The sequence below is a fragment of the Strix uralensis genome, chromosome 7, assembly GCF_047716275.1.
Source record: "Strix uralensis isolate ZFMK-TIS-50842 chromosome 7, bStrUra1, whole genome shotgun sequence".
In the NCBI taxonomy this organism is placed as follows: domain Eukaryota; kingdom Metazoa; phylum Chordata; class Aves; order Strigiformes; family Strigidae; genus Strix; species Strix uralensis.
In genome coordinates, this window is record NC_133978.1 from 23,202,775 (window position 1) to 23,218,754 (window position 15,980).

General features: G+C 42.6%; 1 protein-coding gene across 1 annotated transcript; it reads left to right on the forward strand.

Moving 5' to 3' along the window:
- The first annotated feature begins 5,816 nt into the window (after positions 1-5,816).
- LOC141945638 (lysosomal acid lipase/cholesteryl ester hydrolase-like) lies at positions 5,817-15,717 on the forward strand. Its single transcript, XM_074874014.1, has 9 exons — positions 5,817-5,948; positions 7,273-7,387; positions 8,431-8,629; positions 9,249-9,358; positions 10,650-10,790; positions 11,367-11,503; positions 12,951-13,022; positions 14,819-14,887; positions 15,484-15,717. The coding sequence occupies exons 1-9, from the start codon at positions 5,817-5,819 to the stop codon at positions 15,715-15,717; spliced, it is 1,209 nt and encodes a 402-aa protein (XP_074730115.1).
- The last annotated feature ends 263 nt before the right edge of the window (positions 15,718-15,980 follow it).

Sequence of the window (15,980 nt, forward strand, 5' to 3'; positions counted from 1 at the left end):
GGGAAGTCTAGTTCTACCAATCTTGTTTCAAATAGGTAGTTAGTGCACAAAGGCACTCACTTGAAGGGTAGCCTCCATGGTTATTAGGTTACAGTATTATGGGTCACTGTCCCTCCACAATGAAATGCCATTAGTTTCACTGTGAAAAGAAACACAGTGCATTTAGGGATTTCCTTTCAGCATGACACCCTCATTCTCCATTTGAATCAAATGTTAGCGTGCGCCAAGTCTGGTATGACAACCAGGACAGAGAACAACTGTTACACTAAGACAGTTCACTGGTGACATTATATGACCAAAGGGTCAGTGTCTCACTCTGCAAAATAGTTCATTAGCTGAACAAATTAACCATAGCTGATACCACTTGTGTCCCTTTCCCTTCCAAGACAAACAACGGTCATGTTTGATCACCTGAGCCCACTGCTGAAGCCTGTCCTGTTTCCTTGTGCTCCATGAATGTAAGCAGAACTTGATCCAAACAAAACAGCTCCCCTCCAGACAAGAACATTCCTTACACCCAATACAAATTCCTGGGGACAAATACCCTCCAGTCAGCCGTTCAACTAACTCACTGCTTGCAGGGGAAACACATGAGGACTTGAGACCTACTTTATGAATTTTCAATACTTACAATGGGAAATGCAACAGCAATATCCCTGAAAGAAGCCAGCACATCCCCTAAATTCACCTACAAAAGAGATTGCTGCTGTGCAGCTGTCTTGCAACCTGAGAGACCATAGAGAAGGCAGGGTGTTGAATTTTCTGGAAAATCAGTAAAAACAGGTTGGGCGCGCAGCATTGGAAACATCCTGGGGATTGTTAATCCCACCCTGGGACATGAGGAGGGACTAGACATCATGTTACAGAAGTCCTTCTGAGTGATTAATTTATGGTTTGATGAAAGTTATTGTCACTTAGAGACATCAGAGCAGCCAAGTTATAATGATTTTCACTGAGAAATTACGAAGTTACCTTTTTCACCCAAACAATGTTCTCTACTTTGTACATAAAGCAGAACTGTTACTGTGGCTTCACTGACATCCTGTTCTTATTTCTCTCCTTCCCCCACCACCCAAAGACATCATATTATTTGCAACAGCATTCCCAAGAACACAGCCCTTTCATCTGGTTTTCTTCTAAATGCTCATCAGACCATGATGAAACACAAGTTCTTCTGAAGACACTTATGAGTTAATTGGCTGAAAAGGCTGGTCCTCACGTAGGAGGATTCTACTTTGTTTGTAGCCCAGATGCCTAAGAACACAGAACATGTCCTTCTGCCCATGGTCATCAAGCCAATTTCAGTGACGACTGAGCCCCCAGGGCTGACTAGAACTAATTCAGCAGTTAGGCAAAAATACTATGTTTTCAGAGTTGATGAAAATGGCTTGGGAGAAACAAGAACCCTTGTTTGTGCCCTCACTGGGAGGGAGATTATGTGAAGCCTTCTTTGGAACCACCTACAGAAACCATGTCAACTCTGGGCAACTAATGTAGAATAAGATGGGTTTCATGAGTTGCGCTGCTCACTGAAAAACAGACGTAGGACAGTCTGTAATGTTAAAGTTAACATAAACCAAATGAAAAGCAATAGTAGAGACATCTTGAGAAAGAATGTTGATAGAAGCTGGACACTTCCTCGTCTTCATTCTAAAAGATTACATTCAGAGCAGCCCCTCAGTTGGGCAATAGCACAGGTCAAGGTCTGCCACAGCCTCAGGGAGCTGGAACACCCAGGTCCCAGCTAATCATCCTAACCACTGATTTGCAGGTACTTCTTAAACTCTCTTGCTCCATGGTGCATTTTGGGTTTGTGAATTTAACTAGAAGATCTTTTTCATCACAAAGATTTCCTCACTTCTGAAGCACTGCCAAATCAGCACTTAAATACGCTCTACAATACATGCTGCCAACTCATGACACTCACAGCTGCTACCCTGAAGTGCTCATTATGTTTTGACTTCCTTTTATTGGCGCAGGTTTCTGCCAGTGAATCAGTCTGCTGATGGAGACAGACCAGGAACTGCAGCAGAAGACACAAGCAAGGCAGTCAAAGCAGAGGTAAGTTGCTTGTATGTATGTGTTCATGATCTTTTTCTCTGTTGCCTGTCTCTATAAAGATGTTCAGTCTTGATTTTGTGCAGCTGATTCTAAGAATAGACAGCTTTTTGTCTCTCTGAACTGTAAGCCAATTGTTATGCACAGAAGTGTGTATTTGCTCAGGTTAGAAAATGAAGAAGTTTGACCTGCACAAAAGAAAGAAAAAGAGCAACTGTTTCATTTTCCTCTACTTGTTTTCTTCAGTCTGAGAACAAGGGAATGAAAGTCCCAGTATTACAACAGTGTGTGTAAACTGGACCTCCTGCTATCACAGTGTAATGCAGCTGTATGTTTTGTTAGTGAGTAAGGCAGTAGATTCTCATGTGCATTTAGTCACAGTTGCTTCTCTGGTTCATGTGTGTATGCCTTACAGCTTATATGAAATAAATTTTAGACTGCTTAAAGCACAAGAATAGATGGTTGAATTTCTGAAGGGCTTGTATCTTACTTTCACTAAATCTTAAAAGTACCTAAAGAACTTTCAAGGGCATTTCTCTCTCTGACCTTTTTTCCATCTAAGTACATTCTTTCATGACAGTTTACCATGACCAATATTTCCTTATGATTTCATCTCACTAGATAAAAACAGCTATTCCCATCTCCTAACTGTCTTTATTCCTGAAGCTTAAGGGACCAGTGGCCTGCCAAAATTGATATTACTTAGCCCTCTGCATCTGATTTAAAAAACAAATACCTGGAAGTCCATGAGTCATGCCAGCAAAGCCAGGTGATCATAGAGTGCATTGAGAAAAATTTGCCCTAACAAGAGGAATAATCAAGCCTCTGCATTGCCTCAACTAGTCTTGGTAGAGATTTGAAAACAAGCTGAGACATTAGCAGAACTTATTCTTCACAAATGAGATTCCCCATGCAGGGAGAGGGAGGCATATTTTATTCCCATTAGAACAGAGTAAAACAACAGAAAGCAAAAAGAGTGTTATGCTGACTGAGTATGTAGTTGTGAGGCTTCCTGTTTGGACAATAAAAATTAAGAAGTATTTGATATACAAAGGGAATTGAATAGAGTGTGGTTTCATGCCAAGTTTAAAGTTTTGGGTGTTTCCAAATGGTGCTTCATTCCAACTGTCTGATGACTCATGGGGTTTGACTTCTTTAAATTTGTTCAGTCAAATTTAAAGGTTAAATTGAAGATCAGAAAAGGTTGAAACTTATTCTCCTATCAGGAGATTTAGAGAGTGCAAAAATCTCTTGGTTACCCCTCCCTCAGTCCCACAAATCCTGCTCATCTTCCCCATTACTTGCCAGGGAATACTCTCTTATTTTCTCTTGATCTGTAGCTCTATTTCCAATTCCAAATAAACTTCATAGAACAGCATGTCTCATCATAGCAGATGTCTTATGCTAGAAGCAGATTCCAGAAACATGTGACTGCATGAGAACCTCTGCTCTTCATTAAAAACTGGATTCTCCATGTCTAGTGGACCTAGCAATGCCTTGTTTCAGAAAGACTTGTTTCCTGAGTCCGCTTGACTTCTTAATGCAAACTATAATACAGGCAGGTCTCCTATGAAATTCTCTCACAAACCCTGATGCCCTGTGCTTGCTGTGGCTACTTTGAAACTACATGGATACTGACTAGTTGGCTAGTTCACTCTTGCTGACTGCTCAGCTGGTTGAAGAACATACAACACCTGCCTTCGGTCTGCCTACTCCCCAGCAAGGCACTAACCCCACTGAACAGTCCTTCCCCAGTGAACAGTCCCTCCCCAGCAAACAGTCCTCAGGAGCTCCTGCGAACCCCATTACATTACAGACTTGTATCTCAGTGCTGAACTTGGCAGATATTTACCAATGACATCAAAAGTTAATTACAGGATGGACAGAAAGATAAGCTAACATAAACATGCCCTCTTTTTCTAAGGAAACCAGGCCTACAAGAGCAATAATGTCCCCAGTCATTACTGGTGAGGCAATCTTACAAGACTCCTTGATGAGCTGAAACCTTACATTGCATTACGTGTCCTTTTTGTCCCATGGATTCTATTGTTGAACACTTAGGTAGCCTGCCTGATTTTTATGGTCTTTATCCACATGCAGAATGGCTGCTACTTTTCTCTTCACAGACTTCATTCTCTTCCTACACATGCAGGCACAGCATACAACAATTAGATGTGTAAGGACTTTTCCAGAATGTGTAAATCAAGTCCTGAGCTTCATAGATGCATCCTTTTTGTACAGTTCCTCACACTCAAAAGAAAAATCCTATCCTACCTAGTTGCAGCTCACTTGTAGGCAAGGAGCACTGAACATGTCAGCACTTCTTTTGCTCTCCGAACAGTTTTAACTCACAGTCACACACCCAGTAACCTTCTGGGACACAGAACCTGCTCTTCCCTTTTCTAGGGAGCGTTCGAGTCAAAATTTGCATGTTGAAAAAAAGGTCTGGGAAGCTCACAGAGAGCAGTGCTCCTGCACTCATTGACTGGGTTCTGGAAAATAAAGACTAAAACTTGGAAGCGTATCTACTGTAGGTGGAGTCAGCATAAACTGGTGCTAGATAGACTGCACTCTACAATTTCTATTCAGAAAAGCTAATGTGGTACCACCAGCCAATCCAGGAAAGGGCAAGATCTCACCTCCCCATAACCAAAACAAGATTTGCAATATGGACAACCATTTCTGAGATAAAGGAGACAGGCCCTTGGCAACATGAAGACAGTTTCAGGATCCATTGTTTACTGCTCTAAAACCAAATAATTCCATGGTTTCTCGACTGGTGGCAGCTATCAGTTTTGTGAGACAGAAACTTAGGGCTCAGAAGCAGCAATAGGAAAAATGCAATTTTCTGGGGATAGGAGAGCAGGTTCTTCGAAGAAGTGGGTAGCAAGGGGCTGGTGAAGAAGCCCAAGGGGATGGTAAATGGAGACCTAGGTGACTCAGTTTCAATCTGAAAGGCATGGTGGACTGGGAACTGACTCATGTGATTTCTGGGGAGCCACACACGGTCACCTTGTTTGCTTCATATTCTCAGCGAAACTAATTTCAAACAGAACTTGAACCTGGTCTGGGGTACATCACCCCATGGTGAAAGCACAAGCTGGTACTGATCTGCTGCAAGCATGTTCCCCTAAACTCATTACATCTCCTCCCAGAGTCCCTGAATCACTCCTGACCCTTGCACAACCCTTCACAAGACTCATTGACTGATCCCTCACCCCAACATACTACTGACCAGCACCAAGAATGGCATTTGATCCCAAAGAAGGAGAGGGCAGGTAGAAAGAGAGACTGTCCCAAACCTCTCTCACCTCATTCCTGAGAAGACAGGACAAAAAAAGTGCTTTCTTCTCCTTTCATCTCCACCGCTGGGAGAGAAGTGGAAACAGATAAAGACAGACAAGCTGAGTGATAGTCATCTCAGGCACTCATGCTTCTTTGTCAAGCTTCTGCTTGACTCGTGCCAAGACCTTGCCCTGTCTACCAATGACAGCTCCCTCTCCATCTGCAGAGTGCTCAGGCATATTCTCACATGGTTTCCCCAAGTGTTTTCCTCACCTGTTTTGCAACCCTCCCTGTTACACAGCATGAGCTATGGACAGTCCTTCCTCACACAAGTACTTATTCTGGCAGCCTCTTAGGGAACAGATCTTGGGCAACTTTCAGGAGACTCCCCAATTGGGTCTTCCTGTGGAATTCCACAGCACTCTCTTCCTAACGCAACCATCCCTGCATGTGCTCTTTCACACAGCCCCAAGATGTGGTGCCTTCTCATGCTGCTCTGCTCCCAAGGAATTGCCTTTTCAACAGGATTCACAACAACCTCCACTCTGAATTCAGACATAAGCGAGTACAGGAAGACTCGCAACCCTGAATGCTTTATGAACGTTGTAAGTTGGGTCACCTTCTCTCGCTTTCTTTCTAAAGCATCTCTCCCAGTACCACTACCACCCCATCACTACAGTCCCTGTCAGGAGGCTAAGAATGGCCCCTTCCACATTTTCCGTTTTGCCAACCTGCCTTTTCCAAAACCACTGCATTAAAGTCACTGCTGCAATGAGGCCTGGCTCTGAATGTGCCAGGGACAGATGCCACTCTTGCACATTGCATGAGGACAGACACATAGCACTGCAATGGAGAGTGTCGGCTGCTACTTTTGGCTCTAAGGCCAGGCAACTCCCCAGAATCTCCTGAGGGGTACTGGAGATACAGGCTACTAATTTTGACCCCAGCAACAGGAATCAGCCCTGAACTGTGGCCAGACCACATATCTGATCCAGTCCATATCAAACTGAACAACAGGCAGCCTGCATTTAGGGTTAACCCCAACAGATATATGATGAATACGAGGCTGGGCCATGCCTCATGACACTTGTTTGCAGTCACCTTGCTTAACACATGTTGGTATTTTGGGGTACCATACAAAAACAGGAAGAGTGCAAATCTGGCAAGAGAACAAAGATCCCTCCAGCACTATGATAGGGAGTACTGGCCTAGAAGAAACCTTGATATCCAAACAGTCCGAGCTACCAGAGAGAATTCCTTTGCAGTGGAGGCAAAGGCTGGTTTCTAGTCTCAAGGGAAGCAAAGTCTTCCCCTTCTGTAACAATCCATTTGCTCAGTACAGTGGCAAGGGAGGTTGAACCCCTTCCCCAGACAGAAGATTCTCACAACACAAAGTAATCCAAGGCACCTTGCTCTGAATAACCAAAGATTTCCCCACAGTACATGCAAAATCAAGTGTAGGTGGTCTCATGAGTTCCCTATTAACAAGAGCTCCACCCTTGTTTGCCGTGTCTTCATGGCTTGCCTAATCACACTTGGGCAAGAAAGGATTCATTATGGACCAAAACACACAGCTTTTGGCACTGCCTCTACAGATACTGTTACATATTTAATCTGTAGAAAGGTATGACGTGTATCAGCCTTGCAAAACATGACAGACTATCACCCAAAGGGTTAGTGGCTCAATACAGTTCTGCCTTGACCCATAATATGGGGTCCAGCACCAGACAACTATGACCTAAGCAGGTCTGAAAAAGACTTTGATGTATCTTTTTACAAGACCTGTAATATTTATTCTCATCCAGGGTCCCTGTGGCCAGGGGTCTCACACTGCCATCACAGAGCAGCCACATGCACACTGCTCAACTTGATTACCCTCTGAAACAGAACAACTTGCATGTTAACAAACTCTCCTTTGGCTTCCCACAGAGTGAAATCATCAGATATCATGGATACCCCAGTGAGGAATATCAAGTTACCACAGAAGATGGATACGTTCTTGGTGTTTTCAGAATTCCTGCTGGGAGGAACAGCCAAAATACAGGTGTGACACAGTTACAGGACATAAGGAAAGTCTGAGAGCCAACACTTACATGGGTCCCCCATCTTTCCCCTTTGTACATGCAATGGCATGTTCCACACCTTTCCATCTCAGCAAGAGCACCTAGTGAGGAATGTGGCCTGAATTCTGAATCCATCTAAAGGCCACACATTCAATGTCTCTGTCCTTATTTCAGACTTTTCTAATAATTTTGTCACAGTTTTTTTTCTCAGGTAGATGTGATTTGGTGAGGTTTTGCATTAACACCCTAAGTAATATACATTTAAAATAGAAACCTGGCAACAAAGCCTCTCAGGTTGGGCATATGAATATTAATTCCTAGCCTTCTGAAGGACAGTGATATTGTTAGGAAAGTGGTAAGAAATCAGGTCATCAATGAAAAGCAAATGCATTTCATGTGTTTCATCACATTTTCTGAATGGAATAAAATTTTATATCTGGAATTCAAGCTACCCTGTATATTGCTGCTTTGTTTATTACTCCTTGTTAGATAATTCTAAAGAATAATTTTTTTTTTGATGACTCCTACAATTTGGATCCTCCCTTGGAGATAATCTGGACCAGCCTCACTCTCAAAGTAAGGTTAACCAAAGTTGGATCAGGGGCCCCTCAGCCTTGCGCAGTTGATTACTGAATAGACCTACAGGTAGATATGCTTCTTTGGATGAATTAATGTCTTCCATACACTGTTACGCCTTCAGCAGCTTTCATCTGTGGGTAGATGGTTTCTATATAGGGACCTGTAAGTTTCGCCTTCCAGTGCAATAGGAGGTGGGGATAGGCCTCCTCATTAAATTCTTTATTTGCCAGACCTGTCATGAAATGGTTATGAAATGTCATGAAATGGTTCTTGCTTGCATGGAACAAATCCTTCAGGTTTCTCAGACCAGTATCTATGCATAGTTTTCCTGGGAGCTTCTTGAAGATGGAAAGATTTAAAACCTCTCACAGACTAAACTGTGCACCCCAGTCTTAAATACACAGTAACTACTGCTCCAATATAAGAATACTTTCATCTTTTCCAGGGCAAAAGCCTGTAGTCTTCCTACAGCATGCTTTTCTAGGAGATGCTACCCACTGGATTTCTAACCTGCCCAACAACAGCTTGGGCTTCCTCCTCGCAGATGCTGGCTATGATGTCTGGATGGGAAACAGCCGAGGGAACACTTGGTCTTTAAAACACAAGACCCTTAATCCCAGCCAGAAAGCGTTCTGGCAGTTCAGGTACTCTGTAGAGGGAGAATTACTCAAGACAGAAACTCCAAGGGGACTAGATAGTTTCAGCCTGATGGTTTTTACCTAAACCAGCATCAGAACAGGGTCTACACCAACCAAGGAGAGTAAAGAATCAGACGAAGAAGGATGATTACTACTACTCAGAGTTGGGAGCATCGGCTGGGGAAGAGATACCAGACACTGGGAAATGAAATGGGATGCTGAGGAAAAGGGAGACAGTACTATGAGAGGGAGATCAAGAACCTCAGCTGGAACAGGCTGAGCAGCTTTGTCCAGAAATCTCATCTCTCACAGCTGAATTCAACCAAGAGAGAAATGTGTTTTGTAACCCATGCTAGTGAAAGCACTGATAAAATTCAGTTCCCCAAGGGCTGCAGCTGACAAGCGAAACTGTCACCTCCTTTGCAAAGAGCCCAAGGCACCTGGCAGCCTGGCAGTACAGCTGCATCCCTCTACCCCCTTCCCAAACTCAAGCAAGAATGCAGACAAAGTGTGCAACTTCATCTTTCAATGGGTCCAGCTTGTTGCGATAAACAAAACTGCCATTCAGTAACTCACACTGTGATAGCCAAAATGACTGCTAGCTTTTTGTGTTTCTCCCATGTAGCTTCGATGAAATGGGCAAATACGATATTCCAGCAGAGCTGTACTTCATCATGAATAAGACTGGACAGAAGGATGTATACTATGTTGGTCACTCTGAAGGCACAACAACAGGTAATGTCAGGACACTCATGGTTCACAACGATTCATGTTCCTACCCAATCAGTAGGTGGGTCTCCCCATCGATGCAGTTGTTTTTCTTGTGTGTAGAGAGCTAGTAAATGTAGAATAGAAACTCAAATGCCTTCTGAGTTAAGATTTGGAAAATATGCAAAACTTTTCTAAAACCAGCTTTGGTTACCCTTAATAAGCAAAGAAACCTAATAGCATACCCAAATATAGTTCAAATTTAAATAATTAGAAACATAAAAGTGATTATTTACTGAGTACCTCAGGTACTGCACTGGGTATTAAATTCTCAGCAACAGGAATTTTCATTAAGTTCAACTTTTGTATTAAGACATACAATTGTTTTCCTTGTGAACAGGAAGGAAAAACTAAAAAGATAAAACAGCACATATAATACATAATTTCAAATAACAGAAGACAAGGAAAAAAACCTTCAACATTACTAAGTCATATGATTTAATGGCAATCTTACAATTTAAATAACTGGCCACATTACTGTTTAAAAACATATTGCCAGAGACTGAAAATCAGGAAAGAAAAACATTAATAACTTATTTTCTCTTAGTGTCAGCTTTTAGCATTAACTCACTTCATGGCCTCTGAATGCAATTAACTTTCTTTTAGCATCAGCTGAAAGTTCATGATGTTTATGGTTTATGTGTAAGATCATGAATGGACACTGACTATAACTGAGCAACTGCCAGATCATTGTGTAAATTACCCAGAAAACAGAGATAGAAATGTGGGAAAATCACATATTGTCACAGCTCCAGACCTTTTCTTTATTTTTCTCCCACAAGGGTATTTAAAGACCCTCATGGCAAAACAAACCAGCCATCTAGGCTTTCTTCAGCTGCCTTTGATGCAAACAATCAGTTGAAAACACTCAAAGCTCCCAATATGCAGCTAATCATTCTACAGTTTCATGGAAGCATAAACATACATAGACCTTTAGAGACTATAATCTGAAAAACTTTTTTTTTTGAGTTTTTTGAAGTTTAGAGGGAATTGATTTTATCACAAAACTGTTCTGATAAAGGCAATGTCCAGACATGCTCTAAACCTCAGACTGAACTTTGCCTCACAAATAAAATTCATTTCAGAACTTAGCTTCAACACTTGCCTTAGGTAAAACACGCAGCACAGACAAATATGGACAACAGACAATGGACTCCAAATCTAGTCTCACTTCTTGTTTGCTACCTACTGCTTATTTATTTCTTTTGTCTGTGGAAGATGCCTTCACTAACTCAGGCTGTCTCTTCTGTGTTTGCAGGCTTCATAGCATTTTCTACATACCCTGAGCTGGCTAAACGGATAAAAATGTTCGGTGCTCTGAGCCCAGTAATCACAGGTTCATATGCTACAAGCCCTCTGGTTAAGATAATAAGTGTTCCTGAACCTCTGCTCAGGGTATGTTATTTTTCCTTCTAAGAGGCCCAATACCTGACTTACCTTCACAGGGTTCACTCAACCTGAGACAAAGTGTTCCCAAACAGGTGATACACTGATACTGAACTTGGGATGAATCAAGTGCTCTTGAAAAATCTGTTCCCAAACTCTGTGGGGAAAATACTGGAGATACAGGGCTTGTAGCAGCAGGTCCCAATGAAGCAGACTTGTGAAACTCCGTCTCATCATAGGACTCTTGCTGTTAACTAGTATTTTGCTGACCTCATGAAGGAGGAACGAAACCAGAGCTGCAATAACAGCCATGACAGTCTCTGGGATTTCAGAAATGAGTGACCACTGAGGTCACTACACTGGAAATAGAAGGATGACTTCCTCCAGGACTGATGCCAGTAATATGAAGAAGGAAGGATATGTAATGCACTGTGGGGAAGAAGGTGTTTTAAGGGGTACTGGGAGGGCAAGCTGTTTCAGCAATCTTTGAATACTGAGTTAGACTGCTAGGCTATTAGCAACAGTTTCCTGCATAAAATGGTCCTGTAACAAGGAAAAAAAAATTGCACTTTTCCCTTCCCTCAGTTAGTATTTGGCTGCAAAGGAGCTCTGCACCAGATCGGATTTCTGAAAGGACCTGTCACACAGTTATGTGCAAGCCTGGATAAGTTTTGTGGCCATGTACTCTGCTACATAGCTGGAGGCAACATAAAAAATCTGAACACGGTAAGTGTATGCAAGAACACCTACTCAGAGTAAAACTAAAGTGATTTTGGAAGTTACATTTGTGTTGTGTACTCTATCCTTATCTAGCAACTGTTACTCATGTAAACATATGTAAACCATAATGTAGTTCTCAGCAGACCAAGGGAATGCCAGGACATTGTTGGCTGTGAACAGTGCCAAACAGGACTAAAGCTAATGATGGATGGGACCAACAACTGGGAATATTCCAATCCCCAAAACAAAGAACTGAATTCAGTCTGGAGTTATACTGCACATGCCAATAGATATGCCCCCTTTTGGAGCTAAGCCAACCAGATTTTGGTCATACACAAATGCTCTTTAAAAAGAACCAATGGATAATGGAGTAAGACTTCTTGGCAACACAGTTCCCAGTTTCCTTTCTTAGTATGTGGACACCAGCGTCCTCTAAATACTGGAAGAGAGGAAAAAGTTCCTTTTCTCTTCCCATTTTTCAGACTACTTGCACCAGATCTTGGTCCCTAAGAACTACTGTAAGGGGAATTTTCCCATTTTTGTTGTCCTTAGGACTGGTCAACAGCTCAATCCACAACATGTAGATCTACAGAAAGTCTTTTCACTGTGTCTGAGGAGTGCAATTACCTACAGTGGGATTTACAGAGTAGTGCATCAGTCAGAGGGGACAGGAGAGACAGAAGAGTTGTCCCTATGCTTGCCAACATATGGACGCTGTAGTGGTCTTAAATCCCCTTTACAGTGGCCAAAGTGTGTAGAAACTGGCCCGTGTAATGTTTGTTACTTCAACATGTGTAACTGGGGTCCTTTTTTCTCCATCTATAACAACTTGTAAAAGCACATACAGGAAAGCAGTGAGAATCAAAGGCTCAATCCAAAAGCAATTAAAGGCATTGCAGCCCTTTTGAATTGCAGAACTAAACCATTAAGGATGTTTCCTGACTTGGATTAAGTCACTAATGTGGTTCTCAGGACAAGATAACAAGTCTGGGGAGGAATCTGGGGAGATGGAATTGGAACATCTCCTTAACAGAACCATAAAAATGCAAAAAGAAGAGAAAGCAATCTGTTTTGTAAGCTGAGTTCTTTAGCACTAGGAATAAAGTGAATAGAAAAACAAATCTTCGAAAGACTTACACGTGCATGTTGGTGTGAGGTGAGGAATCTACTTTGAAAGGACTGGAAGGTTTTTCTCTACTGTTGCTGAACCACAGGATGCCACAGTAGCACTATCTTCATGGAACAGACTAGCTTTCATGGAGAAAGCATGCAGATGCATACTATTAACCAGCTATTCCTAAATCTGCTTCTCAGTTTTCTGTCTGATATTTGCAGAATATCCTATTAAAATGAGGTTTTAACACAGCAGCAGTATGTTGCTCAGGTCCTTCACAGCTTTATTCTGTCACAGCACTGGATCGCTGCCTTTATAACACTTCTGCTTTCTCTCCAGAGTCGAATAGATACGTACGTAGGACATTCCCCTGCTGGAACATCAGTACAGGACATTATTCATTGGCATCAGGTATAACTGCATACTGACATATAAACAGACTCTTACTACTGCTTTTACGCAACCAACAGCCTACAGGGAAGTCTACATGCAGTGGATCTGGGAAAGTGCCCATCACACCTTCTCACGTGCTGCCATGAGCACCTGCCGCAGAGGGAGCACTGTTTCCCATGGCTCACCAGGCCATTACCTGAATTGCCCCTTTGGTATCAGGCACTGAGATTTCCCCAGGGCACATCAGACCTCTCTGCATGTTGGGCTCTAACGGCTTCCAGCCTTCATCTTTATTAATGAAGACATTTGCCTTGAAAGCTGCAGAAGTGAACCAAGCCTGGTCCAGGCACTTGGCAGGCAGTAGGAGGATAGTGGAAACTTGAGCAGCCCAGGGATGAGCCAGACAAAGAAGTAATGTAGGTTAAAGCTTTTCACCCAGAGAGTTAATTGCAGCTTGGATCACTTCCCAAAGCCAGTTAACCACACAAACGCTTCTGCTGGCACAAGGAGCAAATGGGGAGCTGCCTTATACTACTACAGTACCTGACAAGAAACACTGCTCTACAGGGATGTTTCCAACAGGCAGTTTTTTTCAAAATCCTTTTAGTCACTTTTGTAACTGTCCAGATCCTGGATTCCAGTTCTCTAAAGGTGGATTTCTACTTGTTCTGCTCATGGTCTGAATCAGACCAGGGCAAGACAGCTCCAGCCAAGAAACACATCACTGCATGTGTCTAGGTGCACCTGCTGAGCCAGGACATACCTGCATACATCCTATAGGCAGACCCTCCCATTTCTGCAAACACTTAATATGGTCTAGAATATAGGTCTGCTCCTGAGGACACCCCTGACAAAAATCCTCACAGGATACACCTACCCAGAACCAGGAAATGGGGACAAACCATTGATGGCCAGTGTCTTTACAGCCTATTTTTCCAGCCTCTAACAAAGTCAAGTGGCTACAAAGCAAACACAGATACAGCAGGATAGAAGAAAATAGCAAAGGCAATACAGCAAGGAGATTTCTACCACATTGCCAGCTGAAGCCTTGAAGTCAAGGTTTTCTAAACTGACAGACACTGACTTTCTCTCACCCTGTACTACATAGAACCATTCACAAATGAAATTACTTGTGAGGTTTGTGCAAAAAATAAAAATAAAATTACAAAAACCCTAAACAAACAAAAAATGCCAAACAGATATGTACTTATATCTTCACTTATCAGTTCTGCAAGGCATATATCACATCTTTTAGACAACACAGGCTCAGGAATGTTAATGTCTTGTGTCTAATGTTTCACCTCAAAACCGCTGTCAGAGCACAACTCATGTATAGCCAAACTCTTGTAAGTACAGCCTCTGGAAATGTCACCACTACTGTGAGCAGACCAGACAAAACTGACACACAAAAGATGTCTAAGGAGGGATCTTACATTACACTGGACTAGTAATAGCCCTGACACATTCTAGATGTTCTACACATCTGTCATTGTAACAACTGAACCCCAGCTCTGCATCATGAACAGAGACCCCACGTTTAGCTAACTAAGGTAGTCAAGCACATTTTTAATAACAAAACATACCAAGGATGGCAGCTGAGGATCAGGAGAGAAAGTCAGCAAGAAGAAAGGCAATGAAACCACTCACCCTACAATCCATTCTAAGTACCCCTGGAAGCCCACAACCAGAGGAAGGGGTGGGAGTAACTCACAGCCCACTGCCTGAGCCTTGGCTTCAATCACAGGCAAGAAAACACCTCCCACACTCTGTTTCTTGGTCTCTCAACACTTACGTTTTACCTGTTCTTTTAACAGATAAGACGTGCAGGCCGATTCCAAGCTTATGACTACGGCTCTAAGGAAAACATGAAGAAATACAACCAGGTAAGGCAATGCGGTTTCCTGAGAACTCATCCTTGGGTCCTGGCAAAACTAAGAACAGAAAAAATCAGATTTTAGCACCTTGAGTGATAAAGAGGGGGAGAGTGGTCTGAGGTAATGTTTCACCTGAATCTAATACTCATACGTGTAAGTCTATTCACAGACAAGGCATAGACAGATCCTTGCAGACAGCTAACAGAAGTCTGTTTTGCCTCCCCTACTGATGCAGGGATGTGTCCAACAACATGTCAATTTACCTGCCATTCCCAAAAGGCTAAGAGCCACACCCTATTCCTAGGACTGGATGAGTATGCAGCTCTTCACTTCCCAAAAATCCTCAAGCTCTGCCTTTCAGTTAAACACTGGGGGGGGGGGGGGGGGGGGTGGGGGCAGGGGGCAGAGAGAAGTGAAAATGTATACCTTGGTGTTGGGAATCTATTTACCATAAATAGAAATAGACAGTGAGAGGGTGGCCTTCATCCTTACTGTGGTACTGTAGTGAGTGCAGAAAGGAGAGAGAGATGCTTGCACAGAATCCTTTCTCTAAACACAACTTCTGATGCAACAGCATTCACTCAGGTCTCCTCCCTTTCTTACAGTCTACTCCTCCTGCGTACAAGGTAGAGAAGATAGGCACACCAATTGCTGTTTGGAGCGGCGGACAGGACAAATTTGCAGATCCAAAAGACATGGCAGAGCTACTTCCTCGGATTCCTAATCTCATTTACCATGAGCATTTTCCTGCTTGGGGACATCTTGATTTCATCTGGGGCCTTGATGCAACTGAGAAAATGTATAGGAAAATCATTGAACTAATGATAAAATACTTTTGAAACCATATGCAGAGTGTTTGTTTCACTCAGCAAAAACCTCTGAAATTTCTATTTGGCAATAAGGGTGATACCTGGGGAAGAGGTAAACACACAGACACACATAATGGATACCAGTATATGTATTTATTTGTACTTGTTTGTATCTTGCTTTCCTCATAGTTTGAGGTTTTCCATGGTGTTACTGTGACTGCTGTCTTCCTGAGAAGTTTGAGGTGTGTAGGAATGAAAGCTGAAAACATGAATATATTTGAGCACACACTGCA